The sequence below is a fragment of the Drosophila ananassae genome (assembly GCF_017639315.1).
Source record: "Drosophila ananassae strain 14024-0371.13 chromosome 4 unlocalized genomic scaffold, ASM1763931v2 tig00000054, whole genome shotgun sequence".
NCBI classification, from domain to species: domain Eukaryota; kingdom Metazoa; phylum Arthropoda; class Insecta; order Diptera; family Drosophilidae; genus Drosophila; species Drosophila ananassae.
Genome location: NW_025319037.1, coordinates 7,245,931 through 7,263,305, shown reverse-complemented (window position 1 = coordinate 7,263,305; position 17,375 = coordinate 7,245,931). Strand labels below are relative to the sequence as shown.

At 39.5% G+C, this 17,375-nt stretch overlaps 1 protein-coding gene across 4 annotated transcripts in view; it reads left to right on the top strand.

The window, feature by feature from the left end:
• Positions 1-17,375, top strand: part of LOC6505487 (transcription initiation factor TFIID subunit 3) — a 76,837-nt gene that overhangs the window by 40,790 nt on the left and 18,672 nt on the right. For 3 of the 4 annotated variants that reach the window (XM_032455898.1, XM_032455897.1, XM_032455896.1), the window contains 2 exons: positions 14,919-15,026; positions 15,086-15,900. In XM_032455898.1, coding sequence (XP_032311789.1) covers positions 14,919-15,026; positions 15,086-15,900 — 923 coding nt within the window. Of the gene's footprint in view, positions 1-5,656; positions 5,954-14,918; positions 15,027-15,085; positions 15,901-17,375 lie in introns of those variants that run through there. The other variant, XM_032455899.1, reaches the window with a different exon arrangement.

Here is a 17,375-nt window from a genome sequence, read left to right as displayed (position 1 = left end):
TCAAGTTAGAAGGATGGGACTTTCTGTGCATTCTAATTTGGGCAAACGTATACGATCTGTCAAATTCATAAGGATCGGCGCACTATATACGATCCGCTATATATTTAATAATATAAGATGCGTGTCGCCACTTAGCGGACTGCGACTCACCTGCAAGGGTATATCAACTTCGGCTCCTCTCGAAGTAAGCTTTCCTTTCTTATTTTAAATTAATACTATTGGGAACATAACTGTGAAAATAATGCAAGCAAAAAAAATTTCCTTTTACATGAACTTTTGGAAATCTTATTGACCAAAAGTGGTTGAGAATACTTCGGCAATGAAAAAGATTTCTATGGTAGTTTTGAATAGGAATTAAATTTTAATGAGGATATAGAGGATTGAAAACATTTGGATTGACCTCTTCCCTTGAAGTTAAATTTGGAATACCATCCGCTAATTCGTGCCGTGCCTTTCTCCGTTTGTCTGTATAAGCGCGAGGATCTTAGAGTTTATAAGAAATAGAGCAAGATTTTAAATGTTGACTTCTTTAATATCCACGCAGATCAAGTTTGTTTAAAATTTTGGCTAATTTATATTTTGAAAACAAATTTCCATTAAATCGGCCGATGGTTAGAAGAGACTTCAACATTTATATTGCGACTCTAATATTGGCTTGAAGAATTTTGGAATTCTCTCAGAGAATTCGTTAGTCAGAGCTATCAGATTTGGCATGTACACTCCCCTGATAGACACGCCGATTCAGTTTGTGTAAAACAAAATATAGCACAAAATAAACGCCACGTCAAAAATAAAATGTAGCACAAAATTCACTCAAATCGAACCATTTTTACCCACTGGACCACTGGATTTGATTGAGTTTAGTTTTTTTTTACAAAACATGCAAAAGTGTCGAACAGTGGAAAAAAATTAGATTCTTTTTTCATAAACTCTAGTTTTAAAGATACAAACTTGAAATTTTTATTAAGATTAATGTGTTTTTTCGGTTTTTGTTGCTTTTTGAATCGGACCATTGTCTTCATAGAGCCCCCACGCCGCATATAAAAAAACTGGCCTTTGTGATTAGATTTATCACTTGACATGGCCCTTTTAATAAAATAAAGTTGTAAAATTGCTGCAAGCCACTTATAATTTTTTTAAATTTGTATATTTTTATTATAAATAATATACAGTTTAATCAGATTCCTCTTCCTCTAAATATATTTCCAAAATATCATTTTCATTATCGTAATCGGATGTGCGTTTTTACCTTTTTACAACTTTATGCCATTTATAAGTTATACACCACGGAACACAAACGAATTTGTTAGTTTTAAGATAAAACAAGACATTAAATCTAACTTCGGGCGGAGCCGAAGTTGATAAACCCTTGCAGTTAAGGTAAAGGTTGTGCCATTTCAGATCGTTCAGTCTTATGGCGGTTATAGGATATAGTCGGCCGATCCTTATAAAATTTGGCAAATCGGATTATATAGTCCCAAATGGAATCCGTAGAAAATCCCATCATTCTAGCTTAAAAGACTCCAAAGTTATGCCAATTCCAATCTTTCAGTTATATAGCAGCTATTGGATACAGTCGGCCGATCCTTATGAAATTCAGCAAATCGGATCTGTACCAAGTCCCATCTTTATAAATTAAAAAACACCAAAGTTATGCCAATTGCGATCAATCAGTTATATGGCAGCTATAGTATATAGTCGACTTGCAAGGAAAAGAAGGACGTATGGAAAGTTTCAACTCGATAGCTTTAAAACTGAGAGACTAGTTTGCGTAGAAACCGAAGTTAGAGGGTTGGGACTTTCCACACATGTTAAATTTGACCAAAATATCTTATGTACAAAATTTCATAAGGATCGGCCGACTATATCCTATAGCTGTCATAGAACGATCGAAATGGGCATAACTTTGGTGTTTTTTTAGTTAGAAAGATGGGATTTGGTACAGATTCTATTTTGGAAAAAAAATCTGGTTTGTCGAGTTTCATAAGGATCGGCCGACTATATCCTATAGATGCCATATAACTGATTGATCGGAAATGCTATAACTTCGTTGTTTTTCAAGTTAGAAGGATGGGAGTTTCAATGGGGGTTCCTCTTTGGGCAAAATAATTCGATATGCCAAATTTCATAAGGATCGGTAAACTATATACGATCCGCTATATATCTAATAATATAAGATGCGTGGCGGATTGCGACTCAACTGCAAGGGTAGATAAACTTCCGCTCCGCCCGAAGTTAGCTTTCCTTTCTTGTTTTTAGTATTATTTCTTTTTTTTGTCGAATCTTCTCTGTAGGGAACATGTAATAAAATTGTATGTCCGTAAATTTACTTGATTAATAGGGCTATTTAGTTGAAGTGTGGCCTTATTCGATACTGGGCTGGTGGGTCATTTCTTTTTACGCGGGTGTGGTTTCTAGTTTTGCAGAAAGCGCATGCTACATTGTTTAAGTGAGTTGACAATTCGGTTTTATATTTGACTTGTAGTTGCATCTTTTTTTCCTTTACTAAGGAAGGTTAACATCTCTGATTGCTGATGTACCATCGGATGTACCAGGGTACTGAGGTTAAAGTCCTTAGAACTTTTGATTGTGCTCATTGAATCACCTCGATATGGCTGTTGCTAGCGATGCCAAAGTTGTAACGAACTGATTCTGCTAACTTTGGCTCGCAACAAATTTCGTTAAAGATTACAAAAGGGTGAATCTCACCGGCTGCTTGGCTCAACCGACCGACCGCTCGTCCTCCCTTCCATCCCCGATCACCGTTCCAGGTTGGTGCCAATACACACGCCCTCCCAAAGCTTGCGCCCAGAATGACGTGTGGTCTTTGCGGGGCCTGTGCTGTCGCTGTTGTTGTCGTCGCAGGCTATTGAGTTCTGGTTTCAAAGAATTTTTATTAGTTGTTTTTCGTAAATGTCATAGGCTTGAGTCATGAGGCATTGTTACAGTGAGGCGATAAGTGCTTCTATTGCATTTGATGTTTTTGAAGCATTTGTCCTTGGAATTGTTGAGTAGCTGTTTACCACTGTCGATGATCCCGTTGCTGTAATTGTAGTCCCACCTGTATGTTAATGTTTAATAAAATGTTTATTTGTCAACTATATATAGTGGATACCTCGTGGACTGCCGTCCACAGTGCTAGCCATCCCGCGAGGGCCATGGTATGGCTTTAAAAAATCTGTTAGTTTGTGTATTTTCTCGTTAAAATAATAATTGAATCATGTTAAATTAAGACTGCAAAATTAATAAATAAATAATAGTCAAAAAATATATCTCATATCACAGCATTCTTTACTGGAAATCGAACAGCCAACCTTAAGATTTGCAGACAGCAGTTTTGACTTCTAATTCATAAGAGAGATCAAAAGATTAGCAGCAGCCGAGGTTCGGCAGAGTCGGTTTGTCTACTTTATTTGCGCGGTTCCCACTGCATACGTACATCCCACCTCCCTTCCAACCGACCGAGGGACGGTTCGCTCAAATCGCGGGAATAGATCCGAGATAGTTTAAGCGAGGAGTAGGAGAAAAATATTTGGGAATTAATACATACCTTGTCTTTTATTTTTGAACAAATGGTGTTGTTACGCCCCTGAAAAGGTGTTCACAGGAAATAAACCTAGGCAGGGTATTATTTATATTCGTTATATGTTTTAACAGCTTTTTGTTGTGAGTCCTAAGTCTCCTTATTAAGACATGGGACTTCTTATATTGCCATTATACTTTATTATACCCTTGCAGAGGTATAATAAGATTTTTGTCAGAAGCGTGCAACGCATTGAAGGAGACATTTCCGGCCCTAAAAAGGATAGATATTTTTTATCAGGATCACCTCCTGAGTCGATATGTCCGTCTGTCCGTTTCTACGCAAACTAGAGTCTCAGTCTCAGTTTTAGTGTCAGCCGAGATCGGTCGACTATATGCTATAGCTGCCATATAACTGATTGATCGGAAATGCCATAACTTCGTTGTTTTTCAAGTTAGAAGGATGGGACTTTCTATGCATTCTAATTTGGGCAAACTTATCTGCCAAATTTCATAAGGATCGGCCGTCTATATCCTATAGCTGCTATATAACTGATTGATCGGAAATGCCATAACTTCGTTGTTTTTTAAGTTAGAAGGATGGAAGTTGGGTGCCAATGGGTGCCTCTTTGGGCAAAATAATTCGATATGCCAAATTTCATAAGGATCGGCCGACTATATACGATCCGCTATATATCTAATAATATAAGATGCGTGTCGCCACTTAGCGACTCAACTGCAAGGGTATATAAACTTCGGATCCGCCCAAAGTTAGCTTTCCTTTCTTGTTATTATTAAAAAAATCACATTGTGTACTCTTTTAGTATTGCTATAAGACCTACTTTACGTATTTTCGATTGATTCTTTTATTCAGCCAAAATTAATTCCCAGAAATATGCCAATTTTGGGTGCTACTGTGAATGCAACTACGCAACCCGTGGAATAATCCATTACAAGATGTGTCCTGCTGCCCTTCCAGAATTGTTATTGAAGGCCTTCCTTTCAATAGGGGGGAGGATGTTGGGCTAAGCAGTCACCAGATAAATCAATTAGAAAATTGATAACTTGTTTAGCTGTAGCGGCATTTAATCTTCTCTTTTGTCTCCCAGATTCGCATACACTTTTTTGTCATTTGTAGCGCATGCGCTTTTGGGAGCTTTGGAAGAGCTTCTGCGCCAAAGCTGTTCTTCTTCTTGCATATTTTGGAGTCTTTATTGACGGGCCGCTATTTTGTGATATTGCGCAGAATGAGCTCTCAATAAATTATAAACCGGAATTGCAATTGGTTTTATTCGGCCGCTATCAAAAAGCTGGAAGCGAGAATTCGGCATTTTTTTTTAGGGAATCGCATTTTTATACCCTTGCAGAGGGTATTATAATTTTGGTCAAAAGTGTGCAACGCAGTGAAGGAGACATTTCCGACCCTAAAAAGTATATTTATTCTTGATCAGGATCACCTCCTGAGTCGATATGAGCATGTCCGTCTGTCCGTCTGTCTGTCTGTCCGTCTGTCTGTCTGTCGGTTTTTACGCAAACTAGTCTCTCAGTTTTGGAGCTATCGAGTTGAAACTTTGCACACACCCTTCTTTCCTTTGTAGGTAGTATATAAGTCGGAACGGCCGGGATCGGTCGACTATATCCTATAGCTGCCATATAACTGATTGATCGGAAATGCCATAACTTTGGTGTTTTTTAAGTTAGAGGGTTGGGACTTTCCACACATGTTATATTTGACCTAAATATCTTGTCTACAAAATTTCATAAGGATCGGCTGACTATATCCTATAGCTGTCATACAACGATCGGAATTGGCATAACTTTGGTGTTTTTTAAGTTAGAAAGCTGGGACTTGGTACAGATTACTGTTTGGGCAACATAATTCAATAGCGCTGCTGCAGCGCATAAATGATGATTCTTGATGAGAGCGTTTCATTTATGATATTTGTTATGGTATGGAAAAGGGGAGGTTATGCAAATAAGTACATCTACATAAGTAACTTACAAAGTAACTTTTTTTGAGAATATAAATTAGATAGCATCATTTTCAAAATCGATTAAAATTTTGGAAAATTTCTTATTGATTACTTTTACTTTTAAAGTCGTGATATGCATTTAAAGTGAGCTTAAATTTTAGAAATTTATGTAAGATGGGAGATGAGGCGAGAGCGAGTATGAAGTGTGAATCGGAGTCAGCAGTGAAGAGTTGGAACCAGCAGTTGGTGTGAGTTGCAGTCGTCCAGCCGCAGTCGTCCAGTTGCAGTCGTCCAGTCGCAGTCGTCCAGTTGCAGTCGTCCAGCCGCAGTCGTCCAGTTGCAGTCGTCCAGCCGCAGTCGTCCAGTTGCAGTCGTCCAGCCGCAGTCTTACTATACTATATCCTATTATCCTATTCTACTATTCTATATTCTAATAAATGGCAATTTGCCTTATATTTGGGGGCTCAACCAAAAACAACGGAAAAAAGAGTGCATAAGTAAATTTGGCGCCTGAGTAATTCTTGCATATGAACGAAAAAAAACCAGGAACCGACGACGAAGAAAAAACGACAGTGAGAAGAGGAAAGGCAAAATTACTGCAAGCAGCCGCAAAAGAAAAAGCAGACACACAAAAAGAAGAGAAGCCAAACGTAAAGCCGTTAGTTGTGCAAGCGAGAGAATTATACTCGCTGCGATCACGCATGATAATGTCAGAGACAAAAGAATCTGAAAAAGTTGCAAAAGCGATGGAAAAAAAAGTTGAAAGAAAGGAGAACACGGGTGTTCAAGGTGACATGAATTTAGTTACACAAAATAATGAAATGCTCCAGCAGTTAGTACAGTTGTTAACTTTAAAAATTCGGGCAGACGAAGTTCAGAAAGATGAGGGAAAGCTGATTGTGGAAAACTTCGCAAAAATTATACCCGAATTCGACGGTAGTAATATGCAAGTGAAGGCGTGGTTTCAAAATTTTGAGTTGAATGCCGACGCATATGGGCTCAGTGAAAAACAAAAATATGTGCAAGCTCGTGCCAAGATGACCCATACAGCCGCACTATTTTTGGAGTCGGCAATTGTGTATGAGTACGATACATTGCGGGAAGTGTTAATTGATGAATTTTCTAGAGTAAAAGTAGGCAGCGCCGAAATAAACAAGCAATTGATGGCGCGTGTGAAGCTTAAAAACGAAAGTTTTCATGAGTACCTTCTGCAAATGAAACGCATTGCTGCGCGTGGAGTCATAGACACAGAATCAGTAATAAAATATGTGGTAGATGGTCTGAATCTCAAAAGTGACTTTAAATTTACGCTTTACGGCTGTGCATCATTTAAAGAACTGAGAGAAAAGTACGAAGTGTATGAAAGTAATCATATCTATGAGAAAGATGAGAAACGACAAATTCAGCCGAATAGAAGTAAATACGGCGCACAGGCAAATGCTGGGAAAAAGCAGCATTGTTTTAATTGTGGTGCCCAAGATCACATTCGAAAAGACTGCAAAAGTGAGGTTAAGTGTTTTCGCTGCAACGAAAGCGGACACATGGCGAAAAACTGTGGTACAGCACCAAAAATAAAACTTGCCTATGAGGAACGTCGACTTAAAAAGTTGTGCATCGGTGACATCTGGGTGGAAGCTCTAGTGGATACTGGAGCTGACGTCTCAATCATTAAAGAAGCCGTGGTCAAGAAAATGAGTGGTGTTAGTCTGCAGCAGAGTGTCTCTACCCTACGAGGTCTTGGAAATGGCGTGACGCGCCCGCTTGGTCAATTCAATGCAGAGGCCAAAATCGACGAAATGAAGCTTACACACAGGTTCCTGGTCGTGCCGGAAAATGCCATGGTCTGTGATGCCTTACTAGGATACGACTTTGTGGCAAAATTTAGGGTAAAGATGACAGCAGCCGGCTTCGAGTTTTCTCCCCCTGCTGGGGAGGAAACTGTGGAATCGAATCAGCTAAGTATTCTAAATGTTATTGAGACCAACACTGATATAGAAACTCCTCCGCAGTTTAAAGAAGCAGTTGAAACCATGGTGAGCGAGTTCAATATGATGGAAAAAACAGCCGAATGCCCGATCGAGCTCAAGATCGTGCCGGATAATAACATTGTGCCTTTTCGGCAGGCACCAAGTTGTATCGCCGCCAACGAGGCAGAAGCGGTAAAACATCAAGTCAAGGAGTGGCTTGATACAGGCGTAATTCGGCAGTCAACGTCTAATTTTGCCAGCCGCATAGTGGTTGTCAAAAAGAAGGATGGAAGCAACCGCATTTGTGTCGACTACCGGCAGCTCAACAAAATGGTACTTAAAGATTGCTTCCCGGTACCTGTTATTGACGACGTGCTGGAAAAGCTGCAGAGGGCCAAGTTCTTCACAGTTATGGATTTGGAAAACGGGTTTTTCCATGTGCCGGTCGAAGAAAAGAGCAGAAAGTACACCGCTTTCATTACAAAGGAGGGCCTTTTTGAATTCAACAAAGCACCATTTGGGTTTCGCAATTCTCCAGCAGTTTTTATTCGTTTTGTCAACCATGTGTTCCAAAAGCTAATGAACGATGATGTTTTGGATCTGTATATGGATGATATAATCATACATGCAGTAACAGCGGACGAATGTCTGAGGAAAATGGAGAGCGTGTTCAAGAAGTCAGCAGAGTATGGCCTAAAGATAAAATGGAAGAAGTGCCATTTTCTCCAGACGAAAATCCATTTTCTAGGCCATGTAATTGAAGAAGGCAAAATCAAGCCGGGAACAGAAAAAACAAAAGCAGTCGAAAAATTTCCAGTGCCGCAGAATATTAAAGCTCTGCAGTCTTTTCTGGGTCTCACGGGGTTTTTTCGCAAGTTCATTCGAGGATATTCCCAGATCGCAAAGCCGCTGACAAACCTTTTGCGCAAAAATGAGTTGTTCCGAATGGAGTATGCCGAGTTAAAATCGCTGAAAGAATTGAAGGATGCACTTATCTCGAAGCCTGTTCTAAGAATTTATAATAGAGATGCCAGAACAGAGCTCCACACAGATGCCTCGAAGGATGGGTTTGGTGCCACATTGCTGCAGTGGTACGACGAGCAGTTGTATCCAGTCTGCTACTGGAGTAAGAAAACTACACCGGCCGAATCGAAGAAGCACAGTTATATACTGGAGGCAAAAGCAGTGTATTTGGCTTTTAAAAAGTTTCGCCAATACCTACTTCGCATTTCATTCAAACTGATTATCGACTGTGCCGCGTTCAAGCAAACCCTTAAGAAGCGAGATGTTCCGCGTGACGTGGCAGAATGGGTTGTATACATGGAGCAGTTTGACTTCGAAGTGGAACATAGGCCTGGCACCCGATTGAAGCACGTTGATTGTTTAAGCCGCTACCCACATCAGATAATGGTAGTCTCTGCAGAAGTTTCTGCCAGACTGCAGAAAGCGCAGCACGATGATGCCATGATCAAAGCGATTTTAGAAATTTTATCCAGCCGACCTTATGAAAATTTTAAAATCAAAGGAGGCCTATTGTACAGATCAGTCGAAGGCACTGATGTGCTTGTAGTCCCAAAGATTATGGAAAAGGAGGTCATCACAGAAGCACACAAAGTTGGCCATTTTGGTACTCAGAAAACAATGCATTCTATCCAACAAAACTATTGGATTCCACATTTGGAAGGAAAGGTGGCTAAGGTCATCAATAACTGTATCAAATGCATCATCTACAACAAAAAATTGGGCAAAAAAGAGGGATTTCTTCACAGTATCGACAAAGGAGTAGAACCGTTACACACCGTACACGTAGACCACTTGGGGATAATGGATGCCACAGCCAAGCAATATAAACACATATTTGCGATTGTGGATGGCTTCACAAAGTTTGTCTGGCTGTATCCAACTAAAACCACCAGCAGTGAAGAGGTTTTGCAAAAGCTAAACAACTGGTCAGATGTTTTCGGTAATCCTAGTCGAATCATCAGTGATCGTGGATCGGCATTTACGTCAGCTGCTTTTGAGGCGTATGTTAAGGAAAACGGGATCGAGCATGTATGGAGCACCACAGGAGTCCCAAGAGGAAACGGTCAAGTCGAACGCGTGAATCGTTCCATTTTGGCCATAATCTCAAAGCTGTCAGCGGATAAGCCCGACAAGTGGTTTCATTTTGTGCCAAAGGTACAGAGAGTCATCAACGGCACAATACACAAGTCTACGAAGCGCTCGCCATTCGAACTTATGTTTGGCATTAAGATGAGGAATGATGCTAATGGTAATATGCTGCAAATGCTAGAGGAGGAAATGTACAACAGTTTCGACGAAGAGAGACAGAAAACCAGGCAGGAGGCTAAGGTGGAAATTCAGCAGGCACAAGAGGACTATAAAAAAGCGTTTGATAGAAAAAGAAAGAACAATTATGGCTACAAGATGGGTGATCTAGTTGCTATTCGCCGTACGCAGTTCGTGGCTGGTAGAAAACTAGCTAGCGAATACCTTGGTCCATATGAAATCACGAAGGTGAAACGCAGCGGGCGTTATGAGGTCCGTAAAGTTGGCGACTCAGAAGGGCCTAGGAACACCGCTACAAGCAACGACAATATGAAGCTGTGGCGTTATGCGGAGGACAACGATGAGGCTTGGTCATCAGAGGCCGATGACTAATCAGGAGGGCCGAATGTAAGATGGGAGATGAGGCGAGAGCGAGTATGAAGTGTGAATCGGAGTCAGCAGTGAAGAGTTGGAACCAGCAGTTGGTGTGAGTTGCAGTCGTCCAGCCGCAGTCGTCCAGTTGCAGTCGTCCAGTCGCAGTCGTCCAGTTGCAGTCGTCCAGCCGCAGTCGTCCAGTTGCAGTCGTCCAGCCGCAGTCGTCCAGTTGCAGTCGTCCAGCCGCAGTCTTACTATACTATATCCTATTATCCTATTCTACTATTCTATATTCTAATAAATGGCAATTTGCCTTATATTTATAACCAGAGCTTAAATGGACTATTAAAATTAAATGGTGTTCTTTGGTTCTGCTTGAAGAATGGAACGATAGTTTTTCGATTATTGGCCTATGGAACTACGGTCCAACGGATCATCTGTTTAAGGGTATAAATATATATAATATATTCTGCTACTTAACTGCAAGGATATATCAACTTCGACTTCGCCCGAAGTTAGCTTTCCTTTGTTTTTATACCCTTGCAGAGGTTATTATAATTTTGGTCAAAAGTGTGCAACGCAGTGAAGGAGGCGTCTCCGTCCCTATAAAAGAAATATATATTCTTGATGAGGATCACCTGAGTCGATATGAGCATGTCCGTCTTTCCGTCTGCCTGTCTGTTTACTTCTACACAAATTTGTCTCTCAGTTTTAAAGCTATCGAGTTAAAATTTGGCACACATTCTTCTTTTGTTTGCAGACAGTCGGAACGGCCGGAATCGGCCGACTATATCCTATATCCGCCATAGAAGGATCGGAATTGTTTCAAACATGTTTATTAGAAAATTGATTTGATGCTGAAATTCTCATAAGGATCGGACAACTATACACCATCCGATATATATATAATAATATAAGCTTCTACCTTACTGCCAGGGTATATAAACTTTGGCTCTGCCCGAAGATAGCTTTTCTTTCTTGTTTATTTTTTTTTGTATCATTTGTGCTACAACAGTCATCTGATCACCAGCGATACTCGTTCGGGGGACGCATTTACAAATCAAGTGGGCCCAAAGAACAAAGGATCTGAGCCTCTTTTGTCAGCGATCGCCAAACCGAATGGACTTGTAGGTAAAAACTACTGACTTGCATAAACCAAGTAAAATAAAATACTAATAAATTGTGGTGGAACTTAAAATCCAAGGAAAGGGGGCCAGCGAGCACCTGCAATCCAAACCAATGCCGAGGTGAACCAACTTGCCAGAAGCTAACGTATTTTCGTCTGACGACTACATAGAACCCGGACGCAGGAATGGATACAGGGATTTCGATGCAACTAGAATAAGTAACTATTAGCCTTCGCCGCCGCGATCGGGTTCCTGCGGCTAACTGCGTCGCAATTTAGTTATCTAGGCTAATTGAACATCGCATCACAAAAATTGTATTACACTTTGAACATATTTTTCGACGTTTGCGTGCCGTGGAAATATCCGTCCGCTTCAACGAATCCGCCTTGGTATACAAGGCACCTTATAAATTTAAGGAATAGTAGAGTAGACTTTTAAATAAACAGAGTATCTGGCTGTACAGTTAGTTATTCAAGATACTTAGTAGCTCGGTCCAATTTCACCGTGCATAACGCATAATGTTATAGGAGTTATATTCGCCGCTGCAGGATTCAGTTTACTCAGGATCCGAAGCAGTTTTATAACTTTGTAAACACTAAGCGTAAACATGTATCTTTTCCCCCACTGCTTACGTTTGAGAACTCTTATGCTAACACGGATCAGGCAAAGGCTGATCTCTTTGCACAGTTTTTTCAGACAACGTATTCACCTAGCAGCAGTCCAGCTCAGCCTTACACTTATAATATCGAATCAGCCAACCTTATATTTTGCCCATCGATCAACGTGATGTGTTATCGGATCTTCTTAAGGTTAAGCCCGTATATTCGCCAGGCCCTGATGGAGTACCAGGCTGTGTTCTGAAAAACTGCGCCGAGGCTCTGTGCAAACCGCTCGTTAAGCTCTTTAGCGCTAATGTAGTTTAATAATAACTCCGTGCCAGCATGTCTTCATGAAGTGCCGCTACACCACTACCAACTTATTGGAGCTTATTTATCACGGATGGGTTCAGGAATGGCTTACAAACAGACGTCATTTACACTGACTTCAGTAAAGCATCTGTTAACCATTCGCTTCTTAATGTAAACTTAGTTTTTTAGGATTCCCAACTGATCTTCTTATCTGGATTTCGAGCTACTTATCTGGGAGAACCCAACGTGTCTTCTTTAAAGATGTTACCTCGCGTTTAGTCCGCGCAACATCTGGGGTGCTCCAAGGAAGCCACCTTGGAGCCCGACTTTTCACACTGCTTATTAACGACTGGCCCCTTGCCTGTACGCTGATGACGTTAAGCTATGCCTTCAGTATAAATTCAATAGTGCCCAGTCTAGACTTCAATCCGATTTGAATATACTTTAAAATTGGTGTTTAGCTAATAACCTTAAGCTTAATGGATCGAAATGTAAACACATGTCTTTTTGCCGTTCTAGTCCTCACCAGGCTATGTACTTTCTCTATGGGAACGCCTTAGAACGATTAACTCAGGTTAACGATCTACATAGGTGTCTTATTAGATTTGAGACTTAAATTTACCGCTGCCGATGCTGGGTGTCATGTTTCTATATAATCTTATTTATGGAAATGTAGACAGCCAGCATTTACTAACACGCATTAATTTTAACGTTCCTAGTAGAAGGACTAGAAACTTTCGTCGACATATGCCCAACACGATCCGTTCAGGGTATTATGTTCAGACTACAATGGTCTCTACCACGTCTTGTCACTTTGCTCCACTAACAATCTTAAATCTCTTATATTAAACGTCTTATCTGTGCAACACTCTTCCTCGTGATATCTTACTCTTCTCTTAAACTATCTCGGATCTATTCCCGCGACTCGAGCCGTACGTTACGCGTCAACGTCCCTCGGTCGATTGGACGGGAGGTGGGCTGTACGTATGCAGTAGGAACCGCGCAAAAAAAACCAAACCATCAGATCTTCGAAGTTTGGACATCGAAAAACAATCTTGCGCCCCTAGTCCAAGCTCTTGTTCGAATCCCATGCCTGCGGCACGACGCCGTGGATAGTTAAGGAAGAATCGTCAATGGAACTGGGTTAACGAGCAACAAACCGTCTTCGATATACTTAAAGAACTACGTACGAATGCTCCATTACTTTCTTGATTTTTCCGCAAAGATGACCCTACAATGGAAATGGAATGCCTTGTAGTAAGGGGAATTCTTAAGCTAATAGGAATTTTTATGTTACCAACAAATTCGGGAACAAGAGAATACAACATTACGTATTTTCTTCGACTTTCCCAATTGGGTTGAACTAGAACCTTTTAGAAAGGCCACCGCAGCGACTTTAATACGAGCCCTCCGCAAAAGGATTCTCTCTCACTTCGAGGTTCCAAAGCTCTCGTGTGTGATAGTGGCTCCCAATTCACCAATCGAGCTTTCTTGATCGCTCTGATAGCGATAAATTTTAGCACATCTGAGACGACGTGTCAGTGGGTACCAACCCTTCCCTGATTTTCAGAACACTAATTATATTCCTAGACGTAACTTAATTAACCCTAAATTTGCTCACAATAAATTCCCGAGTAGTTTGAATGAAGTTAGATAAGAGAGCTGAGCAAATGTTACCCCGTAGGAAAATCAAATTAAAATATATCAAATTGTCGGTGTTGCAGCGACAAGGAGATGAACACTTTCATAAATTATAACAAAAACAAGAAAGGAAAGGGTATAATTATAGAGAAAAAACAACATACAAATTACGCAGATCTACAAAATTGCATAAGTTGTTTTTTGCGTTTTTTATAGCCTTGCAGAGGGTATTATAATTTTGGTCAAAAGTGTGCAACGCAGTGAAGGAGACATGTCCGACCCTATAAAGTATATATATTATTGATCAGGATAACCTCCTGAGTCGATTTGAGCATGTCCGTCTGTCTGTCGGTTTCTACGCAAACTAGTCTCTCAGTTTTAGAGCTATCGTGTTGAAACTTTGCACACATCCTTTTTTTTCTTACAGGTAGTACATAAGTCGGAACGGCCGGGATCGGTCGACTATACCCTATAGCTGCCATATAACTGATTGATCGGAAATTCCATAACTCTGGTGTTTTTTAAGTTAGAGGGTTGGGACTTTCCACACATTTATATATGACCAAAATATCTTATGTACAAAACTTCATAAGGATCGGCCGACTATATCTTATAGCTGCCATAGGAAGATCGAAATGGGCATAACTTTGGTGTTTTTTAAGTTAGAAAAATGGTACTTGGTACAGATTCTATATTGGGCAAAGTAATCTGATTTGTCAAATTTGCCAATTTCATAAGGATTGCCCGACTATATCGTAAAGCTGCCATATAACTGAACGATCGGAAATGGCACAAACTTTCCTTTTTTTAAGATGCTTGGGGCTGTTTCCAACATTTTTATTAGCATATTGATTCGATAATGAAGTTCTCATAAGAATCGGTCAGCTATATACGATCCGATATATATTATTTTATATATTTATAATAACCTCTGTAAAGGGTAAAAAATGTGTTGTTTTTAATCATTTTATGTAATTATTAAAGGCAATCCAATTGTATTCTATTAATAATTAACACATAACCCTAATTTAATTTACTTTACATTTTAATCATAGGTCAAACATACTGAATTGATTAATACAGATATGTTTTCCGGTATATTGTAAATAATATGGGTAATATTTGTACATTTTTCAGGTACAATTCCTCAAGAACATCTGCCATGCCCTAAAACGGAGGTTAATTCGGACCAAAATTATTGTAATGTTGCTCCTTTGGTACCTGAAAACATGAAATTATCTGAAAGTAAGAGGTAGCTAAAATAAAAATTAAAAAAAAAATTTAATTATTTGTTTTGTTTATAGATCTTGCATTAAATCGTGATGTAAAAGGCTTGGGCAATTTAATTATTCATGATCCTCAGAAACAAGAAAAATCGTTATCCCTACCCACAGGTAATTTAGGGGATCCCATTGAGGTATCAGATGAATCGGATGAATCAATGCAACATAGAGATTCAAGGCGATCCCCATTAATATCTCAAAATAAGCAATTATCCTCAGTGCATCAGCAGAATCCGTCATATGTATCATCAAGTGATACACGTAGGGATGGCTTACATGTGGATTTAAATAATGGTCTTCACACTTTACCTTTGATAAGCAACTCAGAAGCCATTTATTTAAAGAAAGAAGTTAAACTATCCCTTCCGAAAGTAAAAAAAAATACCAAAGAACCATCTACTACCCCTGGACTTACTTCGTTTAACTTGCCCAATTTTATAGGAGCGGATAAGTTCAGCTTAGCTGGTGGGGCTGACCTTATTCCATTGTCTAGATTGGATTTTGGTTCGAAGGACCCTAAAATACATTCCAGTAACGAAAGTTCTGGGTCACACCCACAGTTAAATATTTATGAAGCCCGACCATTTTTGTCCAAAATATCAAGCTACGACGATATTACAATTACACCTACTGGGCCAGTTCCATTCGAGGTAAAAATACGCAAACACCATAAAAAGTTAAAAAAAATAAAAGATGGAAAAATAAAGAAAAAAAAGGATAAAAAGAACAAATCTAAAGAAAAGGATAGGGTTGAAATTACTCAAAATAAATCCGATCGCAAGCATAAAGAATTGGAGAGAAAACAAAAGAAAGAAAAGAAGGAAAAGGATAAACAGGTAAGCCAACATTTTAAGTCGTAACATACTATGGATAAATTTTTGCAACTCACAAAAATAGTCTTGCTCATCAGCCATATAACTGTTTCTTTTCCCACTCTTGATTTGAGCAAAAGCTTTTACTCGTTCTCCTTTTTTTTTTTGCTCTTCATTATTTTTAAGTATAATTTTTTTCATATAATTTTCCCATTTTAGTGTATAAACACTGCCGCTCAACTAATAGGTTCATGATCTCAGAGATAGGAATCTGTCTATAATTCGTTAACCTGTTTTCCGATTTACATAAATTTTTTTTCTTTAATTCTTAAATCATATTAAAATAAAAATCTGAAGAGGGTTTTTCAAAAAAATATTATTTATTCCTTATATATTTTTTTTTCTGAAAGGTTAACAAAATCAATAATTTTTTTGGTTCATCGGAATAGGTTCAGCTGATATGTAGGTCTTCTAGCTATGTTTTGCCCAGTATAGGAACTTGTGGAACAAATTTGATTTTTACAAAGATTGTGGTAGATGGTTCGCTTTTGTCGAGCAGAGTGCTGTCTATGGGGAGCATCCAGAAAAGTAATTATGTAGCAGCGTAGCTAGAGATTTCCCACTTATACTGGTCCAAGCGACATCTTCTATCATGAGATAACCTAGAGTTGTGGCTGATTGGAATCGGCTTTTCCTAAGCCAAGTCGCTTGGGTTGTATTTTCAATGTCCAAACAGGAAGAGCGTTGGAGCGTTTAGCTTTTCGGATGGTTTTTTTGGTGGTTTCTAGCTCTGTTGACCACTAGGGAGGCCTGTTTCGCTTTATATACCAGAGGGTATCTTGCAGAGGGTATTATAATTTTGGTCAAAAGTGTGCAACGCAGTGAAAGAGACATCTCCGACTCTATAAAGTATATATATTCTTGATCAGGATCACATCCTGAGTCGATATGAGCATGTCCGTCTATCTGTTTCTACGCAAACTAGTCTCGCAGTTTTAAAGCTATTGAGTTGAAACTTTGCACACACCCTTCTTTCTGTTGCAGGCAGTATATAAGTCGGAACGTCCTATATCCTATAGCTGCCATATAACTGATTGGAAATGCCATAACTTGGTTGTTTTTTAAGTTAGAAGGATGTAAGTTTCAATGGATTCCTCTTAGGGCAAAATAATTCGATATGCCAAATTTCAAAGGGATCGGCCGACTATTTACAATCCGCTGTATATCTAATAATATAAGATGCGTGTCGCCACCTAGCGGACTGCGACTCAACTGCAATGGTATATAAACTTCGGCTCCGCCCGAAGTTAGCTTTCCTTTCTTGTTTTGGTTTTGTTTTTGGGCATGTTATTGAACCAGAGTATTCCGACTTTCCACGGTTTGAAAATAATCTGGTGGATGTAATTCGAAATTATTTTGCAATAATTGGCCCATTAGTTTTCCTAGGGGTTCGAAAAACTTCTATCGAAAGATGGGCAGTTTCTGTGAATGTATCTATG